The sequence below is a fragment of the Lepus europaeus genome, chromosome 18 (genome assembly GCF_033115175.1).
Source record: "Lepus europaeus isolate LE1 chromosome 18, mLepTim1.pri, whole genome shotgun sequence".
Lineage (NCBI taxonomy): Eukaryota > Metazoa > Chordata > Mammalia > Lagomorpha > Leporidae > Lepus > Lepus europaeus.
The window spans coordinates 52512962-52527512 of record NC_084844.1 but is presented as its reverse complement, the minus strand read 5'-3'; the positions used below and the strand labels follow the sequence as shown (position 1 = coordinate 52527512).

The 14551-nt window shown below is 46.3% G+C and overlaps 1 protein-coding gene across 2 annotated transcripts in view; it reads left to right on the top strand.

Annotated features, from left to right (window-relative positions):
• Nucleotides 1-14551, top strand: part of MYH10 (myosin heavy chain 10) — a 144744-nt gene that overhangs the window by 20323 nt on the left and 109870 nt on the right. For both annotated transcript variants that reach the window (XM_062215692.1, XM_062215691.1), the window contains exon 3: nt 9821-9977. In XM_062215692.1, coding sequence (XP_062071676.1) covers nt 9821-9977 — 157 coding nt within the window. The remainder of the gene's footprint in view (nt 1-9820; nt 9978-14551) is intronic.

The window sequence follows — 14551 nt, the reverse complement described above, 5'->3', positions numbered from 1 at the left end:
ACCTGTGCCACTATGGGATGCTGGCATCTCAAACTGTGGCTTTACCTGCTGTGCCACAGCGCTGGCCCCTTCCCTTACATTTCTTAGCTTTCATCTTTCTTTTAGAGAGGACTTCTTGAAAATTGTCTACAGCAATCTATTTCTGGTTTATTTTTGAAGTTTTCTTATGTTTGTCTTTGCTAGATTTGGGAGTCAGCGCTTCAGCAGTGAGATGTGACAATACCGATGCATTGCGTGCTGCCTTCTAGCTTTTTCTTTTAATAATTCAGCCTGCAGTTGTATTTAATTAATTAATTAATTAATTAGAAAGGCAGATAGCCAGAAAGGCAGAGAGAGAGAGGGAGAGATCAATCTTCCATCCACTGGCTCACACCCCAGTGGCCACAATGAAAGCCAAAAGCCAGAATGCAGGGGCCCAAGTCCTTGGGCCGTCTTCTCTGCTTTCTCAGGCCATAACAGAGAGTTTGATTGGATGTGGAACAGCCGGGACTTGAACTGGTGCCCATATGGGATGCTGGCACTGCAGATGACAGTTTAACCACCTGCGCTGTAGCACAGGCCTCTACTGTTGCTCCTTTGAAGTCATCTGTGTTCTACCTCCTATCCCCAGTTCCTTAGATGTTTGAGATTTTCTCTATGGTTTTCAGTAGTTTTTCTGGGCTGTGCTTAGGTAAAGCTTTCTTTCACATACTCAGTATATAGTCTGTAGTTTGTGTTTGTTTGTTTTTAGTTTATTTGGAAAAGTTAGAGGGGAAGAGGGAGAGAGAGGGAGAGAGGGGGAGAGAGAGAAGTCTTCCATCCACTGGTTCATACCCCAAGTGGCCACAACAGAAGCCAAGAGCCAGGAGCTTCTTCTGGGTCTCCCATGTGGGTGCAGGGTCCAGGGACTTGGGCCATCTTTTGCTGCCCTCCCAGGCACATTAGCAGGGAACTGGATCAGAAGTGGAGTAGCTGGTACTCAAACTGGCAGCCATATGGGACGCTGGCACTGCAGGCCGGAGCTTTAACCTGCTGTGCCACAGCGTCAGCCCTAGTCTGTAGTGTTCTTGAACCTGGGGCTTGATGTCCATGTTTTTTATTTTGATTTTGGAAAATCTCTTCAAATACTGCTTCTGTTCCACTCTTTCTTGTCCCCTTCTAGGGCTCAGATGCCTGGTTGCGTCACCCCCTTTTCACCGTGCCCGTGACTCTGTCTTTCCTCTACATCTCTCCTTGTATTTCCCCATGCTTTTGCTATAGGAGTTGGCTTTTGTTTAAAATGTCAAGTAACTAATTCTTTCTTCAGCCATGTCTGATTTGCCCTTAAACCCTGTTTTTGTTTTTTTTTTTCCCAGTTTTAGAACTTTCATTTGGGTTTTCTTTTTTTAGTTTCCAGTTCTCTGCCAGAATCCTCAATTGTGTCTTTTAATTAGTTGAACGTATAATCGACCACAATGCTAATACAAGTCCATAAAATGGAGTCACAGGAGGCTTGGTATTATCTTGGATGTTAGTCCCAGCTTGTGACTTTGTATGCCTGGTTGTTGTAGACAGGAAATTGCGAAAGAGAATGTGGGGCCCTAGGTGGCATTAAGCTCATTCTGGAGTTGTGCTTTGGGTAGGCAGTTGGGCCCAGGGGAACTTGGATGTGACATCCTTCCTGGCTGTGTGCGGTCTGGGCATATAGAGAGAGTTGTGGGTATAATCTTGATCCTTAGGGTGCAGCCATCAGCTTTGGATGGGCCGGAACTATTTAATGTTTCCCCTCTCAGACCCATACGCTCCCGAAAGCTCTGCCTAGCCTCTTGCTTCTCAGCAGCAGTTTGAGGATTTGTAATATTACCTATCTAAAAAGGAAGTAACAGCTATTGTCTTTGATCACATCCTGTCACATTTTAGGTTTTCTTTATGTCTCACATCTCCTCAACCTAGGATCCAAACAAGCCCCGGGGGCGCTATGTCTGTTTTAATCTGTATGTTCCCTCTCCCTTTAGATTTTACTGGAAGAAATGCAGTCAGTTATATTGTAGAATTGCCCATATTCTGGACCACGTTGACTGTGTTCCTATGGTGTGTCCTTATAAACTGGAGTTCCGATCCAGAGGCCTAAACAGATCTGGATTCGAGAGAGACCGAACACCAACCAGGTTTTCTGTTGCTGTGTGGTGCTGAGATTGGCCCAGGAGTCGGTAGAGAGTCAGTTTAGATTTTGCCTGCCGGGTTGGTGCAGTAGGAGTTGCCTCGCCTGCCAGTCATGGATCGGAGCTGCCCCTGGTGGTTGCTGTCCACACTCATTGTTTCACTGGGGGCTGCTTATGGGGACAGTCAAATGCATTCACTCCTTCTGCATTTATAAGCTTGGTAGGGTCGTCCTCAAGTTTATTACAGTTTAGAAAGAGGGAGCACTTCTTCTTCTTCTTCTTTTTTTTTTTTTTTTGACAGGCAGAGTGGATAGTGAGAGAGAGAAAGGTCTTCCTTTTTGCCGTTGGTTCACCCTCCAATGGCCGCCGCGCTGATCCGAAGGCAGGAGCCAGGTGCTTCTCCTAGTCTCCCATGGGGTGCAGGGCCCAAGCACTTGGACCATCCTCCTCTGCACTCCCGGGCCATAGCAGACAGCTGGCCTGGAAGAGGGGCAACCAGGATAGAATCCGGAGCCTTGACCGGAACTAGAACCCGGTGTGCTGGCGCCGCAAGGTGGAGGATTAGCCTACTGAGCCGTGGCGCCGGCCAGAGGGAGCACTTCTGTCTGCTGGTTTGCCCCCCAGATTCCCACAGCAGCTGGGGCTGGGCCAGGGCCAAAGCTGGAAGCGAGGAATGCAAACCAGGTCTCCCACAGGGTGGCAGGAGCCATCATCACTGCCTCCCAGGGTCCACACTAGCAGGAAGCTGGAATCGGGAACCTAACCCCGACACTCTGATGTGGAACGTGGACATACCTTAACCAGTAGGCTAACCACCTACTTGCGATTCACATTTTAGGTGTCCTTCCCCGTTCCCTCCATATTCATCTGCCCTCTATGTGTTATTTTTTTGTGTGGGTTTTACTTTTTAACTTATTTTATTATTTTATTTTTGTTCCATTTTTCTTTTTAAGAAGGATGGTCTTGTCGTCTCCGGGAGTGATTGTGTTTATTCTTACCACTTAATTTCCTGAAGTTTCCTTTCTGCCCTTTATTTTTTCCCATATGGATTCTAATTTTGTTGTTTGGATGCCGTCTTTTCTTGCTTGAGTCACCTTTCTTTCTTTCTTTATGTATTTTAGCTGTGCTATGTAGAGTCCACGTTGTAACATCTGCTACCTTTATTTCCTAAAGCTTTCTGTTAACTTATTTTATAGATAATTTTCATTGGTTATGTTTTCCTTTGAATTCTCTGAGTGATTTCCTGCTTGTCATGTAGAGTTTTTGTGTTTTTAATATGGCATGTGAATTTCTTGGTGCAATGTTTGCGGTTGGTACCAGTGAGTTACTCTGTCCTCCCACCCTTTCCTCCTGAGTGGTGGTCTGCTTTCCCCGCCGAGAGCTGGAGCTGGGATGCAGGGGTACCTGTTGTTTGCAGTTCAGTCCTCTGACCCTAGTTAGGGGGGCTGTTCCATGTGTGCTCCATTGATTGCATGGGTGCCTGCATCTCCACCTGCCTCCACTTCCTGGTTCTCACATCCTTGGAATCTGTGAAACCACGCGTGGATGACTGGACTCTGAAATTGTGGGAAATTGCATTAAGATTGGTGTGACATATTTGAGAAGGGTCTTCAGAGGGTTCATGAAAGGAACGGTCGTCTGGTGTGCAGTTACGACACCACTTGGGATGCCTGTACTCCATTTGGAGGTGCTGGGTTTGAGTCCTGACTCCTTCTGATGCCAGCTTCCTGTTACTCTGCGTCCTGAGAGGAAGCAGGTGATGGTCCAGGTACTTAGGTCCCTGCCACCCACATGGAAGATTTGGATTCAGTTCCAGGATCTTGGCTTTGACCTGGCCCTAGCTGTTGTAGGCATTTGGGGACTGAAGCAGCAGATGGAAGAAAGATCTCTTGTCTGACTCTGTTTCTCTCTATGTATCTCTCTGCCTTTCAAATACATAAAAATTGGCCGGCGCCGTGGCTCAACAGGCTAATCCTCCGACTTGTGGCACCGGCACACCGGGTTCTAGTCCCGGTCAGGGTGCCGGATTCTGTCCCGGTTGCCCCTCTTCCAGGCCAGCTCTCTGCTGTGGCCCGGGAGTGCAGTGGAGGATGGCCCAAGTCCTTGGGCCCTGCTCCCCATGGGAGACCAGGAGAAGCACCTGGCTCCTGCCTTCGGATCAGCGCAGTGCGCCGGCTGCAGTGCGCCGGCTGCGGCAGCCATTGGAGGGTGAACCAACGGCAAAGGAAGACCTTTCTCTCTGTCTCTCTTTCTCTCACTGTCCACGCTGCCTGTCAAAAAAAAAAAAAAAAAAAATTAAGGGAAGAAAATTTCATGAAAAATGTATAGAGATCTTTTGGACCAAAACATTAATTTTATTTTTCCATGAACTTTTTGAAATTCTTTCCTACATATCTTTGTTTCTTTAAACCAAAGCCTGATGCTTTCAGGGGCGAGTAATTCCTCAGTACTGTATTAGACAGCATGAGATGGACATTTCAGGTAGCGTGATGGTCACAGAGCATTGTCTGGAGCCATAAGCAGAGAGAGAGCAGGCTTGAAAAGCGGCACCACATTTTTGCATGAGTGCAGATGTTTTATACGTCTCTCCTAGCTAAAGTGTACACTGATGTTATTATTCAAACTTGGCCCTCCAGCCTTTGCAGTTCTTGAGAATTTTCCCAGGCCTCTGGCATCCTATGTGGTTCACACACCTTCCCACACTCTCAGTGTATGAAAAAGGGTTTCATTATCTTTTCCCAAAAGTAAAACTTTTTCCCTTCTGTCAGTATTTTTCCAGTCTGTCTGTCTGTCTGTTTTTTTTTTTTTAAAGATACAGAGGGGCTGGCGTTTTGGTGTAGCAGATAAGGGCTGTGATACTGGCATCCCACATAGGCACCAATCCAGCTCTGAGCTAATGGCCTGGGACAAACAGCAGAACATGGCCCAAGTGTTTACGCCCCTCCATCCATGACCTGGAGGAAGCCCCTGGCTCATGGCTTTGGCCTGGCCCAGTGCTGGCCATTGTGGCCATCTAGGGAGTGAACCAGTAGATGGAAGATCTCTGCTTCTGAAAAATAAATAGGCCGGCACCGTGGCTTACTAGGCTGATCCTCTGCCTGTGGCGCCCGCAGGTTCTAGTCCCGGTTGGGGCGCCGGTTCTATCCCGGTTGCTCCTCTTCCAGGCCAGCTCTCTGCTGTGGCCTGGGAAGGCAGTGGAGGATGGCCCAAGTGCTTAGGCCCTGCACCCGCATGGGAGACCAGGAGGAAGTACCTGGCTCCTGGCTTTGGATCGGCGCAGCGTGCCGGCCGTAGCGGTCATTTAGGGGGTGAACCAACGGAAGGAAGACCTTTCTCTTTGTCTCTCTCTCTCACTGTCTAACTTTGCCTGTCCAAAAAAAAAAGAAAGAAAAATAAATAAATCTTAAAAATAAAATGCAGAGAGAGAGATCTGGATCTCCCATTCACTTGTTCATTTCCCAAATGCCCACAGTCACCAGGGGGCTAAAGCCTGGAGCTGGAAACTCAATCCAGCCACGTGGATGGCAAGAGTCCAACTACTTGAGCCATCACCACAGACCTCTGAGGGTCTGTATCCACAGGAAGCTGGGGCCAAGAGCTCCTAACCTGTGGCTTAACCACGAGGCCTAATGCCTGCCCCTGTTTTCTAGTCTTCAAGGCTTGAAAACCTTGGTGTCCTCTGACTTGGGCTCTTGGGCACTGGGAGTTTCAAGTGTGTTCTGTTATTGTCCATCCAGCCTTCTCTGCGCCATGTTGTTCTGCTCTCCTCTAGGCTCTGCTGCTGTGCCAGGACCACTGGGCAGGCAGTCCTTACTTGTCCAAAACAACAACTAAATAAATAAATAAATAAATAAATAAATAAATAAAAAGTTACAGAGAAGGAAAGGGAGAGAGAAAAGTCTTCACTCTCTGAATGCCTGCAACAGTCAGGGCTGGGCCAGGCTGAAACCAATGGCCAGGAGCTTCTTCCAGGTCTCCCACATGGATTCAGGGGCCCAAACACTTGGGCCATCTTCCAATCTTCACTGCTTTCCCAGACCATTAGCAGAGAGCTGAATCAGAAGAGAGGCAGCCAGGACACAAACAGGTGCCCATATGGGATGCTGGCGCCATAGACAGTGGCTTTACCCGCTTCATCGCAGTGCTAGCCCCTGTATTCTTTATTTTAATAGGAGTTCCTCATCCCTCCTTCTGACCTAGTAGTCCTTAAAGAGACCAGGGAGTCCGTCTGGGTGTGCACTGTGTATCTGGTTTTACAGTTTCCAACAGGATGGCCATTGACTTTCAGGGGGTTTGGTGCATTCTACCCCAGGGCGTTCCTGCCTGTTTATGAAACCTGTTCACCCTTGTAATTGTTTTAGTGCCTTCTGTTGTGGCTTGTCTGTTTGGAGTGTATCTGTCGCCTTCATACTTTCAAAGGTGCTTGTTTATCTTCTGTGTACTTAATGAAGTTTAATTTGAACTTTGAGATCCACAGAAAATTACTTTAACAACATACAGCCCTCCCACCGTGTGCCTGGGGAAGACAAAAGTATTAGTTCAGTGGCCAGTTTATGCAAGAGATGAATATTTGAGCTAGTTTTCCAGGCAGTTAGAAGTTAGCTCCTTAAGCACTTTACTGTTTCCCCTTAAGCATTTGTTTCTGCTCCTCTTTGGCAAGAATGGGAAGCTGATGACCTAACCTTTTTTTTTCTCTTTTTGATGACTTATTCATATTTGTAAGACTAACTCATCTTTGTAATCCTAGACCTCAGCAAAGTGCCCACCACGTGGTAGATACACATGTTAGAATTATTTCTAATGAAACATGTCACTGTTACATATTACCGTGTCATGTGCTATGGGATGTTAAATTGAATTTGCATATTTTAACTTTCTTGGAGTTTTTTTTTCCTAATCTAATCTACAGTTAATCGCTTCTTTTGGAAAGTGAAGAGTAGGAGGCAGTGCTATAGCATAGCTGGGAAAACTGCCTCTTGCGATGCCAGCATCCCATATGGGCGCTGGTTCAAGTCCCAGCTGTTTCATTTCCAATCCAGCTCTCTGCTAATGTACCTGGGAAAGCAGTGGAAGACGGCCCAAGTACTTGGGCCCCTGCTAACCTCATGGGAGATCCAGATGAAGCTCCTGGCTTCGACATGGCCCAGTGCTGGCCACTGTGGCCATCTGGGGAATAAGCTAGTGGGTGGAAGATATTCCCTCTCTCTTGTTCTCTCTCTCTCCCTCTCCCTATAACTGTGACTTTCAATAAATCTTTTTTAAAAAAATGTAGAATTCGCAATTTCATGATAAACTATGATGTAATTTCTGAGTGAAAAAAAGTGAGGTTGTACATAAAAAAAATTCACCAATGTACATAATTTAACTTCATATAAATTAAACTCAATAAAAAGGGGAAGTATTTGTTTCTCACCCTTGATAAAGTCTATTTTTGTCATCTCTCAATGAGTGGCAGAGACTGGACTGGTTAGACAAGAGATTGACGGGCCAGCCTGACCTAGGTCATGTGAGGTGTGTGCTGTGTGGGTGACAAGGCCCAGTGTCTGAGGACTTGGGCAGTGAGAAGGGAGAAGCAGGTATCCAGTCCAGCCACAGGCCAGCAAGGGTCAGTTGCCCCTCTGGGCTGCTCAGATGCAAGACTTTAGCCAACACCCCCAGGCAGTGAACTGGGCGCTGGTGCCCTTTGCCACTTATCCTCTCTTAAACTTCTCACCCGGGCAGGAAGTGCATCCTATCTCTGGCCCTATCTCAAGGAGAGATACCGAGAGAGCAGCCACAGATGGTTCTGGTCCCTGGAGTTTTTGGGCAGGCTTTTGTTCTCACATTTTGTATTGCTAACTGCAGTATTCAGTATGCAGTATTCAGCTCTAGAGGGCTTTCTGGTGGCAGTTGCCCAGGGGCTGAGCCCTTCTGAACGTGGGTGTCAGTGCTCCCCAGGGAAGCTGGCCCCGCAGCCAGGCATTGCCAGTCCCCCAGTCCCTCTCAGCATGCTCTGGCATTTAGGCTTTGGCCTCATCAAATCGCCTAGAATGAAAGGCCTGCTTCCCAGTAGGACTGAGTGTCCTTTCCAAATACTTGTAGATCCTCAGAGGCCTGAGCACCTTGCAGCTGCCCTGACTGCTCTTGTTTCCCCATAGTTCCCAGAGTCTGCTTTGTAGAAGACTCTGGGAAATCATTCTATGTAAATTTTATATATGTTTTTTAAAGTGCAATTTTGTCTTTGTGAATTTATTTATTTGAAATGCAGAGAAAGAGAGACAAACAGAGATCTTCCATCTTCTGGTTTACTCCCTAAATGCTAAGACAGCTGGGCCTGGTGAGGCCACAGCCAGGAGCCTGGAACTCATTCCACGTCTCCCAGATGAGTAGCAGGTAGAGTTGGCACTCAGAACTGATGGGCATCCCAAGTGGCATCAGAGCCCTGGCACCAAATGTCTGTCCCTGTATAAATTTTTCTTAGACTATTTATTTATTTATTTGAGTGGCAGAGTTAGAGAGAGAGGGACAAAAACAGCTCTTCCATCCACTGGTTCACTCCCCAAATGGCCGCAACAGCCATAGCTGGGCCGACCTGCAGCCAGGAGCCAGGAGCTTTTTCCCAGTCTCCCATGTGGGTACAGAGGCCCAAGCACTTGGACATTTTCCACTGCTTTCCCAGGTGCAATAGCAGGGAGCTGGATTAGAAGTGGAGCATCCGGCACTTGAACCGGCACACATATGAGACGCTGGCACCGCAGGCGGAGGCTTAACATACGTTGCCACAGTGCTGGCTCCACCCCTGTGTAAATTTAAAAAACCCAAAATTGTAAGTGTTCATCATATGAATTTTGAATGATGGATATTTGATAGAAAGGTCTGGATTTTCTAAACTGGCTGCACCTAGTTTTTGTGTATGGGAGTTATAGTTATTAATATTTGCTGTATTAGAAATTAATGAATTTTTCAAATATTTATTTCATTTAAAAATGATCACAAGCCCATGATATTAGCATAAATAAAATTAAGTTTTTAATGAAAAGAACCATATTTTCCGAAACAAATTCAGAGCAAAACTTTTATATTTTTGTAGATCTCTTTAGTAACTTAACAACAACAACAAAAAACCTGGATTCATGTCTGTGCTTCTGCATTTAATTTGTTGCAACATTTCCTTTGGCTGAAGTATTTGAAGAACATCCAGCCTTCTACAGACAGATATTTAGTTAAAAAAAAAAAAAAGGAATATTTTCAATAACTTCTTCAGATAACTGTGAATATTCTTCTTTGATACTATGCTGAAACTCGACAAATCGTGTTTTTTGAAAAGATTAATTGCAGTCTGGAATCTGAAACTACACTAATGAACTTTTGACACCTTGTGAGGAAATGAATGTGAAAGAGCAAATAACATTGTTCAAACCCCAGTAGGAGCCATGGGAAGACAGGAGGGAGCGGGTCTGGCTGTTTCCCACACGAGCAGGCTGAGTGCAGAGGAGTGCTGACTGATAGCCTCTCTGTGGGAGCGCCACGTGTGGTTCGTAGTAGTCAATCGCCTGTGATGGCTAGATTTAATTTGGAGGGCAGATAATTATCCTAAGATGAAAAAAAAATCGCTTGTTCACATCATTACGTTGGTTTTGTCTCCTGATGGGAGCCTGACCGATAAATGTGGGGTTTTTTTCCTGCTTGTTCTTGACCGCTGTGTTTTGTTTTCATTCTAGACGTACTCCGGACTCTTCTGTGTAGTCATAAATCCTTACAAGAACCTTCCGATTTACTCCGAGAACATCATTGAAATGTACAGAGGGAAGAAGCGCCACGAGATGCCTCCGCACATCTATGCCATATCCGAGTCTGCCTACAGGTGCATGCTGCAAGGTAACGGAAGCTGCTGAGATCCATAGTGCTGAGGCTTTCTTACGTGGCGTTTAACTGCTTTGTAATGTCTCCATATGTTGTACAAAAGGTTCTGAAAAAAAGATTAAAAAAAGTCATGTTTATTTCAGAAAGTTTGACATCTTGAGATTAGAATAGAAAGTGTGGCCGTTTCCTGTAGGAACCTGGTGTGTGTGTGCTGCTTTGTACCAATATTGCATCTAAATTTTTATATTGAAAAGCATCTAGTTTTTTAATGATTTATGTATTTATTGAAAGACACATGGGGCTGGCACAGCAGGTTAAATCCCCGGCCTGCAGTGATGGCATCCAGTATGGACGCCGGTTCGAGTCCCAGCTGTTCTACTTCTCAACCAGCTCTCTGCTATGGCCTGGGAAAGCAGTGGAGGATGGCCTGAACCCTTGGGCCCCTTCACCTACGTGGGAGACCCAGGAGAAGCTCTTATTCCTGTCTTCGGATCGGCTCAGCTCAGGCCATTGCGGCCATTTAGGGAGTGAACCAGTGGATGGAAAACCTCTCTCTCTTCTCTACCTCTCTCTGTAACTCTGTCTTTCAAATAAATAAAATAAATCTTAAAATAAAATAAAATAAAATAAAAGGCAGAGTGACATATAGAGAGAGCAAAGAGAGGGATTTTCTATCTGCTGGTTCAGTCAATTTCCACAAAGACCAGGGCTGGGCAGGCTGAAGCCAGGAACCTAGAACTCCATTTGGTCTCCCACGTGTGCCAAGCACTTGGGCCATGTGTTCTGCTTTCCCAGGCCATGTTCAAGAGCTGGAATGGAAGTGGAGCAACAAGGACTTGAACTGGCCTTCATATGGGATGTCAGCATGGCTGGCGACAGCGTAACTTGCTGTGTCACAACACCAGCCCAGAGAACATCTAGTTTTTATATACATTTGATTCTCTGCCATAAGCCAATATAACTAAGGCTGTGTTCCATTAGGTTTTATTTTATTTTATTTTTAAGATTTATTTATTTATTTGAAAGAGCTAGAGAGGAAGAGACAAAGGTCTTCCATCCCCTTGTTCACTCCCCAAATTGACCAGGCCAAATTCAGAAGCTTCATCTGAGTCTCTTTGTCTGAGTCTCCCATGTGGGTGTAGGGGCCCAAGCACTTGAGCCATCTTCCAGTGCTTTTCCCAGGTGCATTAGCAGGGATCTGGATCAGAAGTGGAGCAGATAGGGCTTGGACTGGAGCCCATATGGGATCCTGACGTCATAGGTGGCAGCCTCAGCTGCTCTACCACAATGCTGGCTCCCCCATTAGGTTGTTTTTTTTTTTTTTTCCTTATTATTTTTTTTTTTTTAAGATTTATTTATGTATTTGAAAGTCAGAGTTCACAGAGAGAAGGAGAGGCAGAGAGAGAAAGATCTTCCATCCACTGGTTCACTCCCCAGTTGGCTGCAACAGCTGGAGCTGTGCCGATCAGAAGCCAGGAACCAGGAGCTTCTTCCGGGTCTCCTATGTGGGTGCAGGGGACCAAGGACTTGGGCCATCTTCCACTGCTTTCCCAGGCCATAGCAGAGAGCTGGATCAGAAGTGGAGCAGCCGGGACCAGAACTGGCACCCGTATTGGATGCCAGCACCGAAGGCTGCGGCTTTACCTGCTACACCACAGCACCGGCCCCAACCCTCCATTAGGTTTGAAAACCAAGGGGAAGAATGATAGGGAAGGTGGTTGTCTCATTAGGGAAAGAAAGATTATAAAGTATTATTTATGATTTAAATGCACAGAAGAGGAAACAACAAAAGGTTAAAAAAAAAAAAAGTTGGCCGATTTTGGTTGTTTTCTTCTGCATCAGAATGAAATACAAATTTGCAGTCATTTGTTGGAACTGTGACTTCAGACACCATGGTTTATGGAGGGACATTTTTTCAAAGCCGGTGTGTAGCAGGCTGCTGTGTGGAGGAGGAGAAGTTGGGAGAAGTACCCTCTCTGTCCAATCCAGTCCAGGGATTCTCATATACACAACCACATTCTCACAACTGAGATGGCCGCCCCCAGCCTCCCTGCTGTTTTGTGTAGATGGGGAGTTTCTGGAAGGTGAGGGACAGGCTCATAAGTAGTATTCTAGTTTTTAAAAAAAGGGGAAAAGGCCGGCGCCGTGGCTTAACAGGCTAATCCTCCACCTTGCGGCACCGGTACACTGGGCCAGCTCTCTCCTATGGCCCGGGAAAGCAGTGGAGGATGGCCCAAGTGCTTGGGCCCTGCACCCGCATGGGAGACCAGGAGAAGCACCTGGCTCCTGGCTTCAGATCAGTGAGATGCGCCGGCTGCAGCGGCCATTGGAGGGTGAACCAACGGCAAAAAGGAAGACCTTTCTCTCTGTCTCTCTCTCTCTCTCTCACTATCCACTCTGCCTGTCAAAAAAAAAAAAAGGGTGGGGGGAAGGGTCTCTGGACCTCTGAGCTTCATGTGCGTGTCTGGAGAGGTTCCAGAATCTGCTGTTTGGAGGGCAGTTGAAGAACAGCGCGAGTGTACCTGCCACCTTGCTTCAGGCTTAGGAGGGAAGGGAAATGCAGCGGGCATAGAGTGTGACCTGCGCAGGTCTTCCTCTACGCACAGAGCTGTGTCGGGAAGGGCTGCACTGGGGCTGCCGACGGAAGGCTTTGCCAGGGTGTCTGCCGAGGTTTGCCTTTCTCAGCATGTTAGTCAGCACTCTTGCAGATGTGGGAATGAATGCCCATACAGTTTGCCGATGACATGGAACTGGAAGGAATAATACACGCGTTTGATGAAAAGAAACAGAATTTTTAAATCTCTTGACAGATTGAATGGAAAGTTAAATCAAACGTAATAGTTAAGAGGGATAAGTGTTATATCCCATTACCAGGTTCCCAAACCAGCTGTGCGGATACAGAATAAGGAGACTGTGAGGAAGATGTGGCTTACCCACATATCACAGTATTATCAGTATCATCACTAATGCTAGCATGAACACTTCCTGAAAATCGCTATGAGCCAGGCACCAAGCCAAATGCTGTACGTGTTGTATCATTTAATGCTTGACAATCCTATAAGTAGAATGACTGTCCCTGTTTTACCAAGGCACAAAGCAGTAACTTGACCTAGAAAAAGTCGATAGTAAAAATAAATAAATTAATTAAATAAAATAAATGAGGTAGGATTCCAACGACATATTTGTAACGTGGACATCCATGTTTGTGTTAAGGAGTTCGTTGGTTAAAAACGTTTTATAAATTGGATTAAATGAAAACAAGAGCTCATCTAAGCTGTTCCCGCTGTGTTGCGTTCTCTAAGTAGCAGCTTTGCCTGCTAGTACGGGCACTGCATGGACAGCAGGACTCCTGGGCAGCCGTCAGACCACAGCACGTCACTTGCTGGTGAAGCTGGGACCGGCTGGCAGTGCCCATCAGACTATGCTTCAGTTACAAATGATGTCACTGGGCTCACAAAGAGGCTGTGGTCCGGAGCTTGAGAGGGGACCAAGGAGGATTCGCACAGGTGATCCCTCTCAGCTGTTAGGTTAGATTCATTTCCCCGTTCAGCCTATCTAGATCTTCTAAAATTTTGGTTTTGTTCATTAGAAGTATTTATTCTGTCTCCCAGTTTTGTGTTATATGTGAGTGTTATAGGCACACATCCCACATCTTCAAGTCTGTTGAAGAACAAATATTTACTAGTCTGTTTTTTTCTTGCATAAAATCAGGAGAGCTTTTTCTCCCCCATTGGGCTTCCAGGGGATATTGCATCAGTAAGATGCAAAGTGTACCTGGCTTAGTAGTCAATTAATTAATATGTGTTGGGGCCAGCATTGTGGCTCAGCAGGTTGAGCTGCTGCTCACCATGGCTACTTTGCTTCCAATTACACTCTCTGCTGTTGCACCTTGGAAGGCAACAGAAGATGGCCTGGTACTTGCCATCCCCTGCCACCCATGTGGGAGACCGAGATGGAGGTCCTGGGTCCTGGCTTTGGCCTAATCCAGCCCTGTCTGTTGTAGCCTTTTGGGGGAGAGAACTAGCAAATGGAAGATCCTCCCTCTGTATGTTTCTCTCTCTCTCTCTCTCTCTCCACCCCTCCCTCCCTCCCTCCCTCCTTTCATCCTGCCTTTCAAATAAATAAATCTTCAAAAATAAATATTTGTTGAATGAATGAAAGCACAGTTCTTGGACAAAAATTTGATTGCAAAAAAAACACACCTAGTAAAAGTATAGAGTGGCAAAATCAACACAATTGGAAACTAAAACAGTGAAATAGAAGACTAGAATACAGAACAAAAAGAAACTGATAGAACTTAGGAGAGAAAGAGTACGGAACATGGAATGTATAAATAGATTCTTAGATGCCATCATAATTTGAAAGACAGGGGGACAGACAGATGAGGCCTCCCATCTATGGTTCGTGCCCTAAATGCTCAAACAGCTGGAGCTGGGCCAGACTGGAGCTTAATCCAGGTCTCTCATGCTGATGGCAGGGACCCAACTACTCACATCGTCACCGGCTGCCTACCAGGGCACACATTAGCAGAAAGCTGGAATCAGAAGCAGAGCAGGACTTGAACTGGGCACTCTGATAGGGGATGCAGG